Below are 16082 nucleotides of genomic sequence, written 5' to 3'. Positions count from 1 at the left end.
CTGCCCTTACCTGGACAGGGGGTAAGGACATAGGCACTCAACCACTAACGTCTCCTCCCATTCGCTGCTGTGATGGCCTTGAGGAACTGCAAGCTTTCGTGCTCTGCTTGTCCCTCATTTTCTCCCTCCCCCTCCCCCCCCCCGGTAGCTGTAAAACAAAATGAAAATATGCTTGGAGCCATAGTCTTGCATGTGCCACTGTCAGTCAGCTTCCCTCCTCCTTCCTCTCAGAAACAGGAAGTTACATCATGAGAGGGGAGGAGGAGGGAAGCTGGCCGGCAGCGGCACATGCAGGACTACGGTCTCCTGTACAATTTCATTCTGTTTTGCAGCCGTGGGGGGAGAGAGTGACTGACAGGCAGGGCAGGGCAGCTCATGGTTTCCTCCAGGATGCTGCAGACTTCAGAAGGAACCGGCCTAAGGAGATTTCAGGAGGGGGCAGGGCAGAAAAAGAGAGACAGATGGGACAATGGTTGGGTGAGAGAAGAGAGATGGGACAATGATACATGTTGGAGGAAGGGGAAAATAGAGAAGTATTGGGGAGAGACAGGTGATGCTTAATAGAGGGGGAGGAGAGAGAGAGACTAGAGGATGATAGACAGAGGGGTGATATTGAATGGTGGAGGCATAAGAAAAAGAGACAGAGGAGATCCTGGATGCCTAGGGCAGGGCGGGGGGGGGGGGGGGAGAGAGAGAAGAGATCCTGGACGGCTGTAATAGGGAAGGGTGAGTGAGAGGAGATTCTAGATGGGAGACACTAGAGGGATGGAGGAAAGGAGAAAGACTGAATGGAAGAGGATAGAGAGAGGGGAGACAGTGAATGGAAGGGAGAAAGAGAGAGGGGAGATGCTAGATAGAAGGGGATGAGCGAGAGAGAGGGGGAGGCTGGAAAGAAGGGGAAGGGGAGAGACAGGAGAAAGGGGGAGGGTGAGAGAGCAGAGATGTTGGATGAAAAGGGGAGAGAGAGAGAGGGAGGAGATGCTAGAGGAAAGGGAGGAGATGATGGATGGAATAGGGGGGGAGAGAAGGGATAAAAGGAAACAAAGGATGGAATGGGGAAAGAGAGAATGGAAGGAGGAGAGGACAGAGTTAGTGAAAGTCTGGGGAATACGAGGTAGAAGAATAGGAGGGCTGGGGTGAGGGAAAGAGATAAAAACATGTAGGTAGATGGAATAAAAATAGGGAAATTGAAGAATGGTTAATAATAATGAAATCTGGACAGAAAGGTAGAAAAATAAATGGAAGAAACTGGAAAGAAAAGATCAGTGCTGGACATGGATGTAATGAAGGAAGTGAAGAAGACAGGAGGAGAGAGAAAAATGACAAATGAAAAAGAAAACCCAGGCAAGAGAGTTAGCAGAAACCAGAGACTGGAATCAACACAATTAGAAAAATTAAGGAGCCCTTTTACAAAGGGCTTGCTGCACGCCAATTTGAAACTGCTGCCGGGCTACCCCCTAGACTCTACACTTAGAGTACTGGGTGTATTAATTGACAATCACCTCATGTTCAAGTCTCAGGTTTCCTCGGTAGTGAAAAAATCCTTCAGGTCTCTTTGGAAGCTGAGGAGAATCAGATCATATTTCTCGCCAGACATCTTTAGACTACTAGTTCAATCCTTAGTTTTAGCTCAGTTTGATTACTGCAATTCCATCTATGCTAGATTTAAGGAGGGTGTCCTAAAAAGGCTACAAGCTATCCTCAAGGTATCGCATTTTGATAGAACCACTCTATTATTATGCAAGCTACACTGGTTGCCCATTAAAGCCAGGATTATTTTTAAATTATGTGTTTTTGTCTTTCAAATATTATATGGCGTGACACCGCTCTTCGCTCCCCTGTGCCCTCAACCTGACTACACTTCTGACCTTGTCCCATGGACTATTTCACTGATAATTACAATCCATAACATCATACATATTAAACATCGCAATGCCAACCAAGATTTTGACACCCAAAAAACAGGACTTAGCAAAGACCTGGGTTTTCTATCTCACTATAAATCATATAAATCATAAAAGTATACTGTTTTGCCACCCTCTTATCTCCCATCCCTTTCTCCCTGTCTCTCACCCACCCTGCTCTCCTTGTTTCTCACCTAACGCACCTCACCCTCTTCCTATTAGACTGTCATTGGAATGCTTTTGTGTTTCACTTGCATATCTGATATTTGTCAACATTTGCTAATTTCTGATCTGAAGAATATGGATTACCTTTGAAAGCTATTAAGTTAGTCCAACAAAAAAGGTATCATCTTATTTTCTTCTATGTGTTGTTTTGTTTCTATTTATTACCTTCAAAAGTGTACTAACACAGCTACAACACCACTATAATCATACATGTATGTTCATTCCACAGAATAAAATCAGAATGTTGGAAACCTGATTCCAGGATTTTCTAACAATTAGCCAGCTCAGCCTTAGAAGAATCGCATGTGTCTGTGTGGTCTCTTCTGCAGGAGTTTTTGTTATTGCTCTGAAATATTTATTTACTAGCCGTTAAGCCTGTAAAAACGGGCGAGTATTGCAGCCCTCCTCTCTCCCCTGGCCTCACCCCGTCCACCAATCCTCTCCCCATATCCAGCAACCCTCCTCTTTCCCTTGGCCTCCCCCCTCCCCCCATGTCCAGCAACCCTCCTCTGTGCCCTGCTCTCACCCCAAGTCCAGCAACCATGGCCTCTCCCCCCACGTCCAGCTACCCTCATCGCTGCCGCTCCCTCCCCCCTCCGTGCCGGGCCCCCTGCACTGACCTGACAGCGCCTCTCACCTCCGTGTGAAAGTGCTGCAGGCAGCAGCGCTTCCAAACGGAGGTGAGAGGCGCTGTCAGGTCAGTGCAGGGGGCCCGAAACGGAGGGGGGCGGGAGCGGCGGCTGGGGGAGGTTGTTTCACGCGATGTTCCTTTCCAGGCGGCAGCGGCGGCATCCGACAATTCAACTCCATTTCCCTCTCTGACGTCATGACGTCTTGATGTGAGGGCGGGACAGAGAGGGAAGTCTGTACTGCACATTTGCAAGTGAGTACGGTCACTTGCTGTTTATATGTTTGATTCCCTTTCTTAAGCGGAGCTCTGACAGCATTAGTGAACTGCAGCAGCTGAAACCCCCTCCAGAAGTCTGGCACTGGCATAGGAGTCTACTCTGTGGGTGCTTGAGCATCCCCAATATTGAGAAAATTGCATGTATGTGTTCGGAGAGGGCTTATTTCCATTGGGCTTAGCACCCCCAATAATTTTAAAAAGTTGGCTCCTATGGGTACTGGTACAGGCAGCAGCATGTAGAGCTTGTTAGTTCCAACTTCCTTAAGCAGAGCTCTGACAGCACTACTGAGCTGCAGCAGCAGAAGCTGAAACCCCCTCCTGAATGAAGTCTGCCACCAGTACTGGTACAGGCAAGCAGCATGTAGAGCTTGTTAGTTCCAATGCCTCCCCTCTTCCTGCAGAACTTGGTACATTCCTGTGCTCTTGGCAGCCGACTCTGAGTGTGGGCTGGGTGAGAGGAGGGTGTGTGGAAGAGACTGAGGGAGGCGAGAGAGCCTGAGTCACTTTGCGATCTGCATTGAAGACGAGGGAAAGGCAGGCAAGGAAAAAGAGAGAACATCCACTGAGCTGGAGTTCCTACAAGATGAGACTCTTCAGAACTCAGGGTCTCTAAAGCCTTCGATTCCAATTGGATGTCTTGACAGGACCTGCTGGCACTAGCATTTCTCGATCCCCGCTGGAGATGTCGGCACCAGGTGCTCCGAGTCAGAACAGGAGGCTGCCGTGTAAGTGATGGAGTGCGGACAGGGATCTTTGGGATCTGGAGAGAAAAGTGTCTTAATGAAAGAAGGGGATCATGGGTCACAACAGGGATGGGACGGGACCTTTTGACTGTGCGACTTTCTTGATGTGTTCTGGGTAATTTGGGGAACTAGGATGGGTTGCATTACAAGGGGCTAACAAACCCCCATCAGTACCATAGCATTGGCTGGTTGCTATGCTCTGTAAGTTACAAAATGTTTGCAAAAGTGATTTGGGGATGTTATCCCAAGGAAAGGTGGTGCTGGGGCAGGAAATGTTGAACTTTTTACGGAAATCTGTGTTCTTGGTGAGAGCTGTTGTAGGTGAAACTGATAGATTAATGTTAAACACGAGGATCCAAGGCTTTCTACCATTAATTCATTTCTTCAGATGTGCTGGAAAGAGGAAGGCTGCTGAATGCTCTGATCCTTTTGTCAGAGTGACTCATATACTGGCGTGGTTTCAGAGTGCCCTATTTTACTTACTCCCCTCTTGAACTATTCACATACAGGTCATTCTGCCATTAGGGCTGCGAATTATGAACTCCTCAGCCTCCCTCTCTGGGATTAAGTGTACTTCTCAGTATGTTGCACGTGAGGACATGCGATGCCCTATCTCTGAACTGCTGACAGTCCCCCCCCCCCCCCGCCCCCACCCCAATGCTCCTTGCAATCCCAGCCATGCACCCTCACCCTCCCGAAGGCACACTAATACTCCCTGTTCCTGCTATGTACGAGTTTCCTCCTCTTCCCAATGCATGTGGCAACTCCCTTCTCATGTTTCCATGGAGACTGAATAATTTTGAAGCAGGAAAGCAAAGTTGTGCAGAGAGCTGCTGGACCTACTTTTTGCAGGCTGCACTTATGATGGGGTGAGTGTTTACTAGCAGACAAGGAGATATTGGAGATTCCTGACACCAGCATGCCAGGACTGAACCTAATACCTAGAAACAGGGACAGGGAGGTTAAAGTAAGATTACTTTTCCATTGTTAATGCCAAACTTTGTTTCTCTGTCTCCATTGCCAGTTTTCTGTTTCTCCTTTCTCCTTCTCCCGTGGGGGTAAGAAGCTATATCTAGAGATTTCAGCCCTTCAGAGTTTAGTTTGTTAATCTGTTCCTAAAGTCTGTATTGAATTTCATGTTTCTTCTTGTTTTCACCAAGAGAGCATAGATAAATCTGAGTTTCAACCTTGCTCACTCCATAGTCACAAAATCTTGCAGTATCAGCTGCCTGCCTCTTTGTGTAGTATCTGATGCATATCTCACCTGAGGAACAAGATCACACAAATTTTTAGCACCCTCCTCCTTACTGGAACATTGTCTACCCAAATCAAGAAATTGACAATCATGGGACCTCATAAGAAACCCACCCGTGCAGAGACACAGACATACACAGAGACACTGAGATATGCAAAGACACTGACTTGTGTGAAGCCAAATTATACATAGGGCATCTAGAATGGGACTGGAATATTGAAATCAGGATGTTCACAATTTCCGGCTTATTTTAACAAAGGCCCATTGAATATGATGTATTGTAAAATATAGCAGAGAAACACACATATATTTTCCTAAATGTGCAGCAGGAAAAACATTTGAGAAAAGTATATGTGTGCATAAGTACATAAGAATAGCCATACTGGGTCAGACCAATGGTCCTTCTAGCCCTTATCCTGCTTCCAACAGTAGCCAATCCAGGTCACAAGTACCTGGCAGAAATCCAAATAGTAGCAATATTCCATGCTTCCAATCTCAAGGCAAGCAGTGGCTTCCCCCATGTCTATCTCATTAGCAGGCTATGGACTTTTCCTCCAAAAACTTGTCCAAACCTTTTTTAAACCCAGATACATTAACCACTGTTACCACATTCTCTGGCAATGAGTTCCAGAGCCAGGGGTGGCCCAAGGCAGTCTGCCTCCTAAGGCAGGGATGAAATGCCACCCCGCCTCCGACCGACCATGGTCTGACATCTCCCCCCTTCCCTCCTCAACCCTCTTCCTCGCATTTACCTACTTTTTCTCTTTTCCAAAAGGCAGAGTAGCAGCGGCAGCGATTCCCATAGGCTGCCCTGCTGCTGGCACCAACCTCTTTGCTCTACTGCGTCCTGCCCAGTGGCATAGCCAAGGGTGGGCCTGGGTGGGCCCAGGCCCACCCAGTAGCAGCATACCTATGATGTGGCTGGCAGGGATTCCCAAGCCCCACCAGCTGAAAACTCCCAACAACTGACCCTCCTGCATACCTTGTAAATAGCAGATCTTCGCCTGCAGGAAGCAGCAACTGACACTGCTCGCACCAGCCCCACAGCCTTCCCTCTATGCGGAAACAGGAAGTTGCATCAGAGGGAAGGCTGTGGGGCCAACATGAGCAGTGTGTATTAGTTGCTGCTCGCTGCCGGTGAAAATCTGCTATTTAAAAGGAATTCAGGAGAGGTGGTTTGAGAAACCATATGGCATGCAGGCGAGAGAAGGAGAGACCAAATCACCTGTGGGACGGGGTGGGTTTCTTTTGCCCACCCATCTTGGGTACAGGCCCACCCAAAATTGGGTGTCTGGCTATGCCCCTAGTCCCGCCTCTGAGGAAACAGGAAGTTATGTGAACAGGAGGGTCGCAGTAGGGAGAAGAGGCTTGGAGAAGCTCCTTTGAGCAGGGACTGCCCTTCTTTGTTAAACTGTACAGCGCTGCATAACCCGAGTAGCGCTCTAGAAATGTTAAGTAGTAGTAGTAGTAGGCTGGTGATGGTGGCAGGGCAGTCTATGGGAATCGCTGCCACTTCCACGTTTTGGAAAAGAAAAAGAGAAAGTAAATGCGGGGAAGAGGGTTGAAGAGGGGAGATGCTGCTCCATGGAGAGTGCCACCTGAGGCCCCTGCCTCAGTTTGCCTATTGGTAGGGTCGCCACGTCCAGATCTTTTTGAGTGAAAAAATATTTCCTCCTATTTGTTTTAAAAGTATTTCCATGTAATTTCATTGAGTGTTCCCTGGTCTTTGTGCTTTTTGAAAAAGTGAAAAATCGATTCACTTTTACCTGTTCTACACCACTCAGGATTTTGTAGACCTCAATCATATCCCCCCTCAGTCATCTCTTTTCCAAGCTGAAGAGCACTAACCTTTTTAGAGCAGTATCACGTGAGCGTCATATACATGTAAACCCTGGAGCTTATATGTGTAGGTGGTAACGTTTGCTACCTACATATATAAGTACTAACACTTACATGTATAAGTGCTGTATTCTACAAAATCCCATGTATAAGAGCAGCCACTAAGAAGCCAACCCTCAATCACTCTTCTAGATCCCTGTCCAAAATAAGCAGGATACTGACATGTATGCATGCCTTGAAGGAGGTGCAAAAGCTGATGAAGAAATATTTTAAAATATATGTGAACTCTTTTCCTTCTTTGTAGTGTATTTTATGCCACTTCATTCAGAGCAGAGGATCTTGCCATAGCATTCACAAACACATACACTCAGAATCATCCAACCTAAGTAACCATCTCTTATTCTGCCACAGATATGGTTAGATGTCTCACTTTCATGACAAAGACCTACAGTCCATGCTGCTACACATTGTCCCCTACCATAGGAGTCAGTTCTTTGAGTGTCAGTAGGTACTGAGCACCCCCACTATTGAGCAAGTTCCTTCACTGGGACCAGGAAGGGGCAATTTGCATTGTGTTTGGCACCCTCAATCATTTTGAAATGTTGGCGCTTACGCCTACTGGCTCTACTCTCCAGATCTTCAGTAGGAGGTAGCAAGGAAATAAACCAAATCTTCTAGCACAGAGCTTCCCAAACTGTGATTTGTGATTCCGATTAGGGTTATCAGACCCAGGTATGGGGTCACAACCTGGGTGGGTGCTCTACAGAACATCACTGTCCTGTGCCACCCAGAGATCACACGCTATCTGTGGCCACACAAATTGGGATCACGGCTTAGAAAAGTGGTAAGCACTGCTCTAGTGGTACCTAAGCTATCTTTGACACAACCTTTTTAGCCAGAATTCATTTTGGACCTGGCCCAGCCGTCAGAAATGGGTCTCTGTTGGCGAGGGGATACAGGTTGTCTATGAAATGTGGGGTTACTGCATATGTAACCCTGGTCTACTGCACAAGTCGTGGGCACTGACTAGCTCTTGGGGTCAGGTACCTAAATCAGAGCCACAAACAAAAGTGTTCTGTTCAAGTGAGCTGGGTGCAGGCCGGGGTCAGGTTTGATCCTGGTAGGTCATAGGGAATTAAGCCAGTCTTTTATTTTTTCACTCTTAGTCTCTGTTCAAATTGACTTCACTCACACTCCAAAGAAATCCTCCACTCCAGGTTTTATGAACAAACTGCAAGCTTTACTGGAACGCAGCAACAGACAGATATCCAAACTTCATACTTCTTTTGCAACAAACAGTTCAAACTGATAATAGAGGTTTTTGTGTTTTTGTGTCAGTCCAGACCACTGGTAAAGGTTCTAATAACTGGATGGCCTCTTATAGATCCTAAGGTATTTACATATTTACAGTTTTCCCTCAGTCTTCCGATACCCATCCTTTCTGGTAAAACAATCCAAGGCTGTGGCTTCCTGCTCTTTCTGCCAGCAAGCTGTCCTGCCGGTCTTTTACCCAGCCACTGGACCTCCTCTGGATCAGACCTCCTCTGTCTGTCCTTCTCAGGGAACACTTCCGTAAGCTGCTCCCCTTACACTGAACAGGCTCTTCCTGCTCCCGGGATGGGTTTCCCTTCTCCCCACCCGGAGCTTCATTCTCAGTTAATGCTTTGTTGGCAGAAACTCCCTCTTTATTCAGTCTTAAATTATTGGGCCTGACCAGGATACCCCATCTGCTCATGGATCCCGGCGGGGCGAAGACAACCGAAGATTGTGTGCTCAGTAATCCCATAACTTTTATAACCTTCAAACTCCACCCCAACTATGACATCTGCTATCCATCTAACGCCTCAAACATTTCCCACAACTACTTCCCATAACCACTCCCTTTTGGACTGGGCTCTGTACCCTCCCATTAGCACTATCCCTCCCTCCAATGAATTTGGAGAGTTCTCTTTTCAGTTCTAGTATCCCCAATATACCAGTGGATTACACATAGAACCACATCTCGCCTCTGTATTGGATACAGCTCAGCCAGATAGAGCAACCTCTTTTTCATCTACATGTCTCTGTTTCCAGCCTTGTTTTCCTCATACATATTTGCAGTCAGCAAAACAGAAGATGAGAGTGGCTGCATGGTTTGTGTTATTGCAAAAGGTTTTGCCTGTTACATAGCTTACATACAGTGTAAAGCAGCAATCATATACCAGGATCTAGAGATTTACAGCCAGCAACCAACAGACATAATAGCCCAAAAAAGGTCAGGTGCTCCCACTGACATATTTACTTTGCAGTCTCTGCCATATAAGCAGGCACACCCTAGTCCATTTCAGACATTGTGTAACAGTGTATGGTGTGAGTTATTCGGCCTTCCTGGAAGAAATAAACCCAGACACTAGTACTATTTCCATCTCCTGAGGTATAGCTGTTTCTCTTTTTAACCCTGATCTAAGGCCCCATGCTTACATTTTTCCACTGAACTCTGAAGCAATTTTTCCATATTTAGTAAAACTATTCTTCTGCAGTGGCTCATCCTGCTGAAAGAGAGGGTTGGCCTTTGTTTCAGGAAAATAGAGAGATGGGAATCAGCTCCTCTGTCCACGCAAAAAAAAAAAAACAACCCAAAACAAGACAGAACTGAAATACCATGTCACAGATATATATATCTGCCTATTGAACCACATCCTCCATTTTCAATTATGAATCATAAGGACTGGATGTGTTCTTTTGGATTCTGCTGGGTATTTGTGACCTGGATTGGTCATTGTTGGATAGAAGATTCTGGGCTTGATGGACCTTGGGTCTGAGTAGTATAGCACACTTTTCGTTCTTATCAATCCCATCCAGCAGCATCTCCAAACTCCCAAAACACCCCTCCCCCTACCATTTCCTGCAGTACTCCACCTCCACTATAACCCTAAGCACTCCTAACCAGTGGTGTAACTACATGGGGCAACGGGGTGATCCCCCAAAATTTCCTCTGGACCTCTGGTTTTGCTGGCGAGGGTCCCCAACCCCCACCAGCTGAAGCATTGTCCAGCGCCATCGTGTTGCCTTCCCTGATCTTTCTTCCCCTCACGTCTGGTATGCTCCTTTTAGTGAAACTGAGCACACAAATCGAACATACCCCTACCATAACCTTAACACCCAACAGCATCTCCGTATTCTCCAAATTTCTACTAGCATAACCCTCAGCACTCCTAGCAGCACCCCGGAACTCTCAAAATACCCCACCATAGACTATAACTAAATTTATGAACTAGGTTTGTGATGGGTTTTGGTGAAAACTTTAAACAAGCTTCCCCTAATTATTGCTACATTAGTATAAGTTTTGTTCCTTCTTTTCTTTACATCTTCCTGTTTCTAACTCTGTCTCTCAATCATTCTGTTCCTCTTGATTTCTTTTTCTCATTCTGTTTTCCTTTTCACTGTTTCTCTTTCATCCTACAACACAGAGCCTTTCCATTGCATTGTTGGAATAATGCAGATGAACAAAATTCAGACTAGTGACTACCATCAGTTACCAATTAATATGTATTTATTAATTAAGATTTATTAAAAATCTTTGTGAAGTGATTCACCCAGGGTGTATACTTAAGAATTATCAAGTATTTCATAGAGCCCTCAAAATGTTTTTGTTTCATGAATTTCTGGGATAATTTATTGCTTTTATGACTCATTTCTCATAATTGTAATTATATTTGTTTTAACCATGATAGTATGCACTTCCTGAGGTTTATGTCTCAGTGTTTTTGATTTGTGATTCGCAATGAACTGAATATTGGTATTTGCAGACAATAAGCCCTGCATAACATAACAGTTTAACATAAAACTGACAACTTAGTTAACAGCATAACAACAATGAGATAAATTTGGAGATACCAAACTGAATTTTAGTAATAGAACTAACGTGATACAGTAACAGAAATATAAATATTTAACATCACTGTAACATAGTAACATAGTAAATGGCAGCAGATAAAGACCTGAACGGTCCATCCAGTCTGCCCAACAGTCCTACTCATTATCAAGTCATGATAAACCAACAATGAATGTGATATAAAATACTTGATCATTGTCTCTCTTCATCATTTCTGGGACATAGACCGTTGAAGTCTGCCTGGCCCTGTTCTTAGGTTCCAATCATATAACAAAATATGATAATGGCTGCAGAGTACAAATGATACTGTAATATTAAATTCGTAACAGGATGAGAGAAGCAGCAGGGAAAAATGTGACTTGCTCTGAGTAGGATAAGGAACAGCCATCACTAAGGCTGGATGACAGGGGCAAGAGCATGAGCCCAAGGTGGGTGGGGGGGCACATTTTGGTACGCTGCCCCGCTGCCACCCCCCACCCTCACCGCCACCCTGCCGTTCCCCACCCACTGCCGCTGCTGTACATATCTTGGCTGGCGGGGGTCCACAACCCCTGCCAGCTGAAGCCTTCGCCCAGCGCTGGTCTTCGGCACCACCACATCGCCTGCCCTGCTTTCTCTTCCCCTCACATCTAGCACGCTCGTTTTTAATTAAATTGAGCATTGGTGCATGCTCAGTTTCACTAAAACGAGCACACTGGACCATGAGGGGATGAGAGAGCAGGGCAGGCAATGCGGCAGCGCCGGAGACCAGCGCTGGATGAAGGCTTCAGCTGGCAGGGGTTTGGGACCCCTGCCAGCCAAACCAGGGGCCCAGAGCAAATTTGGAGGGCCCAAGCCCCCGTGGTCCCCCATAGCTACGTCACTGGGCAGCAGCCCAAGGCATAGAGACTCTAGGGCTAGAAATTTGACCAAAATGCAAGTGTGAGTTAACAACAAATTAAGTGACAGGAAGGGGAAAGTGCTGCTCACTTCCTACCATATGGGTTTTGGGGAGAGGAGAGAGGTAAATGGAGCAGAGATTGGGGGGGGGGGGAGGGGTGCATAGGATGCACACTTACCCTTCCCTGTCCTGGGTGCTACAGTGGGAAGTAGGGATGTAAGGTTATTCTATCATATCCAGTCATAGAGCAGGTTTTTTATTTTACACAGCACCCTCCTATACTCAACAAGCATCTCTGTGCCTTTTTGGAGTGTGGATACCATTATGGATTTATAGAGGCTGATATTTAGCCCGGCTAAGTGTCACAATGGGCGCAAACCCCGGATATTCAATGCCGGGCCGTTCCTAGTGACCAGCATTGAATATCCAGGTTTTTTTTGGCCGTCTCAAACTTAACTAAGTCAACATTCAACGCTGGCCGGCTAAGTTTATAATGGCCAAAGATAGGACTGCTGTTTAGGTGGTCCAGTTTGTCCACTAAACCTAGAAGCTAGCGTTTAAATATTTGTGACTTTCATGCAATATAGCTGGTTAGCCCCTATCTGCCAGATTCTGTATATCGCGCCTAGTGTTCTGCACCTAAATCTAAACGTATTCCATAACAATGCGCGTAACTTTTAATTGGCTTAACAGCACTTAACAAGCAATAATGAGCACTAATTGGCAATAGTTAGAATTTATGTACATAACTCGCTAAGTGTATGCTGTAACTCACTGCACCTAATTCTAATGCACGCATCAAAAAAGGGGTGTGGTTATAGGCAGGGAAATGGGCGTTCCCAAATTTACGCACGTTGTTAAAGAGTATGGCCCAGTCCGCATAAATCTACGTGCAGGGATTTATGCCACATTTTCATTGGTGTAAATGAATGCGCGTAGTTTTAGGCATTGGGATATCAACTAAGTGTATTCTATATATCACGCCTAAATCTAATAGAATACACTAGGTGCCACATATAGAATCTTCCCCTATGTGCTAAGTGCTAATATTCAGCAGAGATAACCAGATATCTTGCTATTAGGGTTTAGCCAGCTAAGGTTATTTAACCTTCTAGGAGCCATTCCTGGCCAGTTAAATAGCGCTGAATATCAGGCAGATACTATCTTTAGCATTTACACAATACTCTCATGAATATATAAGAAGTAATAGTCAGTATGCAACAGTAAATGGCTTGCAAGCTGCTTCCAGATGGAGGCTGAGGTAACCCCGAATATTCAATGCCGGTGCATGCGCAGCTCCCAGCATTGACTATCCAGGTTTGTCCGCTGACCGGAAATTAATTAGGCACTGGAAAGTATTCAGACCAATGCCCAGATAACTTGCCACATAAAGTTAGGACAACTGTTTTGCTCTGCAAACTTTGTGCAATTACTTAGCCGATTATTGGACTGAATATTGCCACTAACCGGCTAAGTTGATGCTCTGCCCAGGGCCACGAGGGGGGGGGGGAATTCCCCAGGCCTAGCCTCCAAGGGGGGGGCCCGGGCTCGGGCCTGGCACTGGCAAGCTTCTTCCTGCCTGCTTCCGGGTCTGTCCTCTCTTGCTCCTATATGCTGCCCAGGACCCAGATGATTACATTAACGCACTGTCGTGTTAATGAAATTATCCGGGTCTTGACTCCCGGCACACAGGAGCATTGGAGCAGGAGAGGACAGAGCAAGGGAGCAGCGTAGTAGTGACTGTTTGTGCTTTTTGTGCCATGCCTCCAGAGTCTCTAACCACGCCACCAACATGACTCAGAGACAGAATGGTGCAGGGGTGACCCAAGGAGGGCACATGCGCCTGCACCAGTCCAGTCCTGCCCTGGGTCTGGCTGTGTCTCTCGGTGGCCATGGCTCTGCCCACTTCCCGCCCCTGACCTGCCCCTTACCTAGCCAGTCAGGGATGCCTGGTTAGTGCGGATAGTCAGCAGTTCTAACTTAAGTGCCACTGAATATCCAGGACTGATTAGTTCAGCAGTTAAACCCTTTTTACTATCAACCCCTCTTGTAATGAAATAGAATGAAGACACCTCTCATCCGATTATATCCCTCTTCAGACTGTTCATGTTTGGGCAACATTTTTTTCTGTAAAAAAAAAACAATAGACAAGCAAAATAGCTTTGTGTGTTTAACTAACTCTCTTGAGTCATGTGTTTATGTATCCTTGTGTACTTACACAATACTTAATCTCAGTATATAGGGCAGTATAATGGGCTCAGTTCCTGCTTCTTGGGCTGGAGAGGGCTAGAAATATTGTAGAAGGAGGATTCATGATCCTAGAAGATGGGAAGCCCCTGACATCACACAACAGGCATGGATTTTACTTACTTTGTTCCTTCAACAGTACATATTGGACATCTCAGCATAACCCTGACAGCAGTATTCTGGATCACTTACAGCCTGAGTGTGACTCTCCCCAAAAGGTCTACACATAGACCATTACAGTAATCCAGCTAGGGTATGCATTGCAGTTTTAAAACACTTAGAGGGAAGTTATTAACATGGGCTATCGTCAAGATGGGTTATTTTACCACAATTCATGCTATTGTAACATCGGGAACCATTTTATGCAATGAGACCCTGTGTTAAAATTATATGACATGATAAAATAACCCATCGTAATGGTAGCAGACAAAGCCACAACGAAGGAGCAAACTCTACAATTAGAACAATAGCAGAACAGACAGTGGGCCCAGGGTGTGACCAAGGAGTCTCTTAAAACTTTACAAAGTAAATTAACATAAAACCATACAAAAGGAGTGCATAACCATGGTAGGGACTCGACATGGACTGTGTTTCGGCGATACCGCCTGCCTCAGGATCCTTTTCTCTAGTCAGTAGAGAAAGAATGCTGCTGGTTTATCCCTGTTGAGTGCTACCACTGTTTCTTTCTTAAGGGAAAGAGCCATTTTTATTTTCCACTAAGATTGGCATACTGTGGACTCCTGAGGCAGGCAGTATTGCTGAAACACAGTCCGTGTCGAGTTTGATGGATCAGTAAATTGGTATATTAATAGATCCATGGCCTTTGTTGTGGGAAGAATTTCCAAAGAGGGTAGAGAATTGCCAAGTTTTAAGGAAATCTAGGAAACATTTAGTTTGTGGGTCTTCAGGCTTATCTAAATGGAGATTAATGTCACCTATCAGTAATAGGTTATTTGATTTAACACATGATGATATTGAGCAAATAAAACATAGGGGTCAACAGCTTGAATGTTGGTAAAAGTTTTGGTAATGAACAGCCAAGGGTGATTAAATGTCAATAATATCAAAGGATGATCAGATAGGGGAAGGATGGTATTGGTAAAATCTGAGAGCAAGTAGTTAAAAGAAAGGAATAGGGATGGGCTGTCATTTGAAAGGAATGGCCCTCATTGATAATGGTGTGCACTATGTGCATATCTTATTCGCTTTCTTAAAGAATGTGCACTCTTTCCTGATAGCGCTCGCATACGCACACATGGATGATGGTTTATGCATGCCCACTATTAGGAAAGAGTGGTATTCTGTAAACCGTGCCTAAAGTTAGGCACAGTTTATAGAATAGTGCTTAAGCCCAGGGATTGCACCTACATTTAGGCGTAGCCATTTACAGTAATGAAAATATGGTATAACTGTACACGCCTATATTTAGGCGCGGAGCCCCCTTATTCTGTAATTACATACATCACTCCTACCCTAGCTGAGATAATATTTAACCATCTCTGACCTCATGTGCAACTTTCTTTAAATTAGTCACCTTACTTTCTAACTCTTCTTGGTCTCTTACCTATCTATATGTTCCATCTTTGCTTATACCTTTCACTATCAATTAAAATGTTCTATTATGTATTATGTTGACATTGTAAGTAATATACTATGCCATACTTTGTATTGTTATTTGAATATTTTTACTGCTGTAATTGCCTATTGCTCATGTTTGATCTATTCTTACTGTACAGTGCCTTAGGTGAATTCCTTAAAAAAGGCGGTAAATAAATCCTAATTTATTTATTTATTTATTTGCTGCATTTGTATCCCACATTTCCCACCTCTTTGCAGGCTCAATGTGGCTTACATTATGCTGCAATGGCGATCGCCATTATCGGAATGAGAAATACAGAATATTATTGCGTTAAGGTACAGAAAATGTAGTAGAAATTAGAAATGAGTAGATATACATTCATTTCAGATATTTGAGAACAAGGATAAAGTATAAACATTCAATAATATCAATGAGATTAAAGTAAACACATAACAAGAGTTCAATGTTAGCTTGCTCTGATAAAGTTATGATGATAGTTCATTGAGACAGGTCCAAATGATAAGACTCTTTGAACAGGTTAGTCTTTAATAGTTTCTGGAAGGCTACCAAATTGTGCGTTGCTTTTATGGAACTTGGTAATGCATTCCAAAGTTGCGTGCAGATATAGG

General features: G+C 45.0%; 1 protein-coding gene across 1 annotated transcript in view; it reads left to right on the top strand.

Annotated features, from left to right (window-relative positions):
* The first annotated feature begins 3489 nt into the window (after positions 1-3489).
* The window catches only part of LOC115479205 (dysbindin domain-containing protein 2-like), a 73113-nt gene continuing 60520 nt past the window's right edge, over positions 3490-16082 (top strand). The window contains exon 1 of the mRNA XM_030217028.1: positions 3490-3761. Within this exon, the coding sequence (XP_030072888.1) occupies positions 3719-3761 (43 nt within the window). The 5' untranslated portion in view covers positions 3490-3718. The remainder of the gene's footprint in view (positions 3762-16082) is intronic.

The sequence above is a fragment of the Microcaecilia unicolor genome, chromosome 10 (genome assembly GCF_901765095.1).
Source record: "Microcaecilia unicolor chromosome 10, aMicUni1.1, whole genome shotgun sequence".
In the NCBI taxonomy this organism is placed as follows: domain Eukaryota; kingdom Metazoa; phylum Chordata; class Amphibia; order Gymnophiona; family Siphonopidae; genus Microcaecilia; species Microcaecilia unicolor.
Note: the sequence above shows the minus strand (reverse complement) of the source record. Positions and strands in the feature narration are given on the sequence as shown.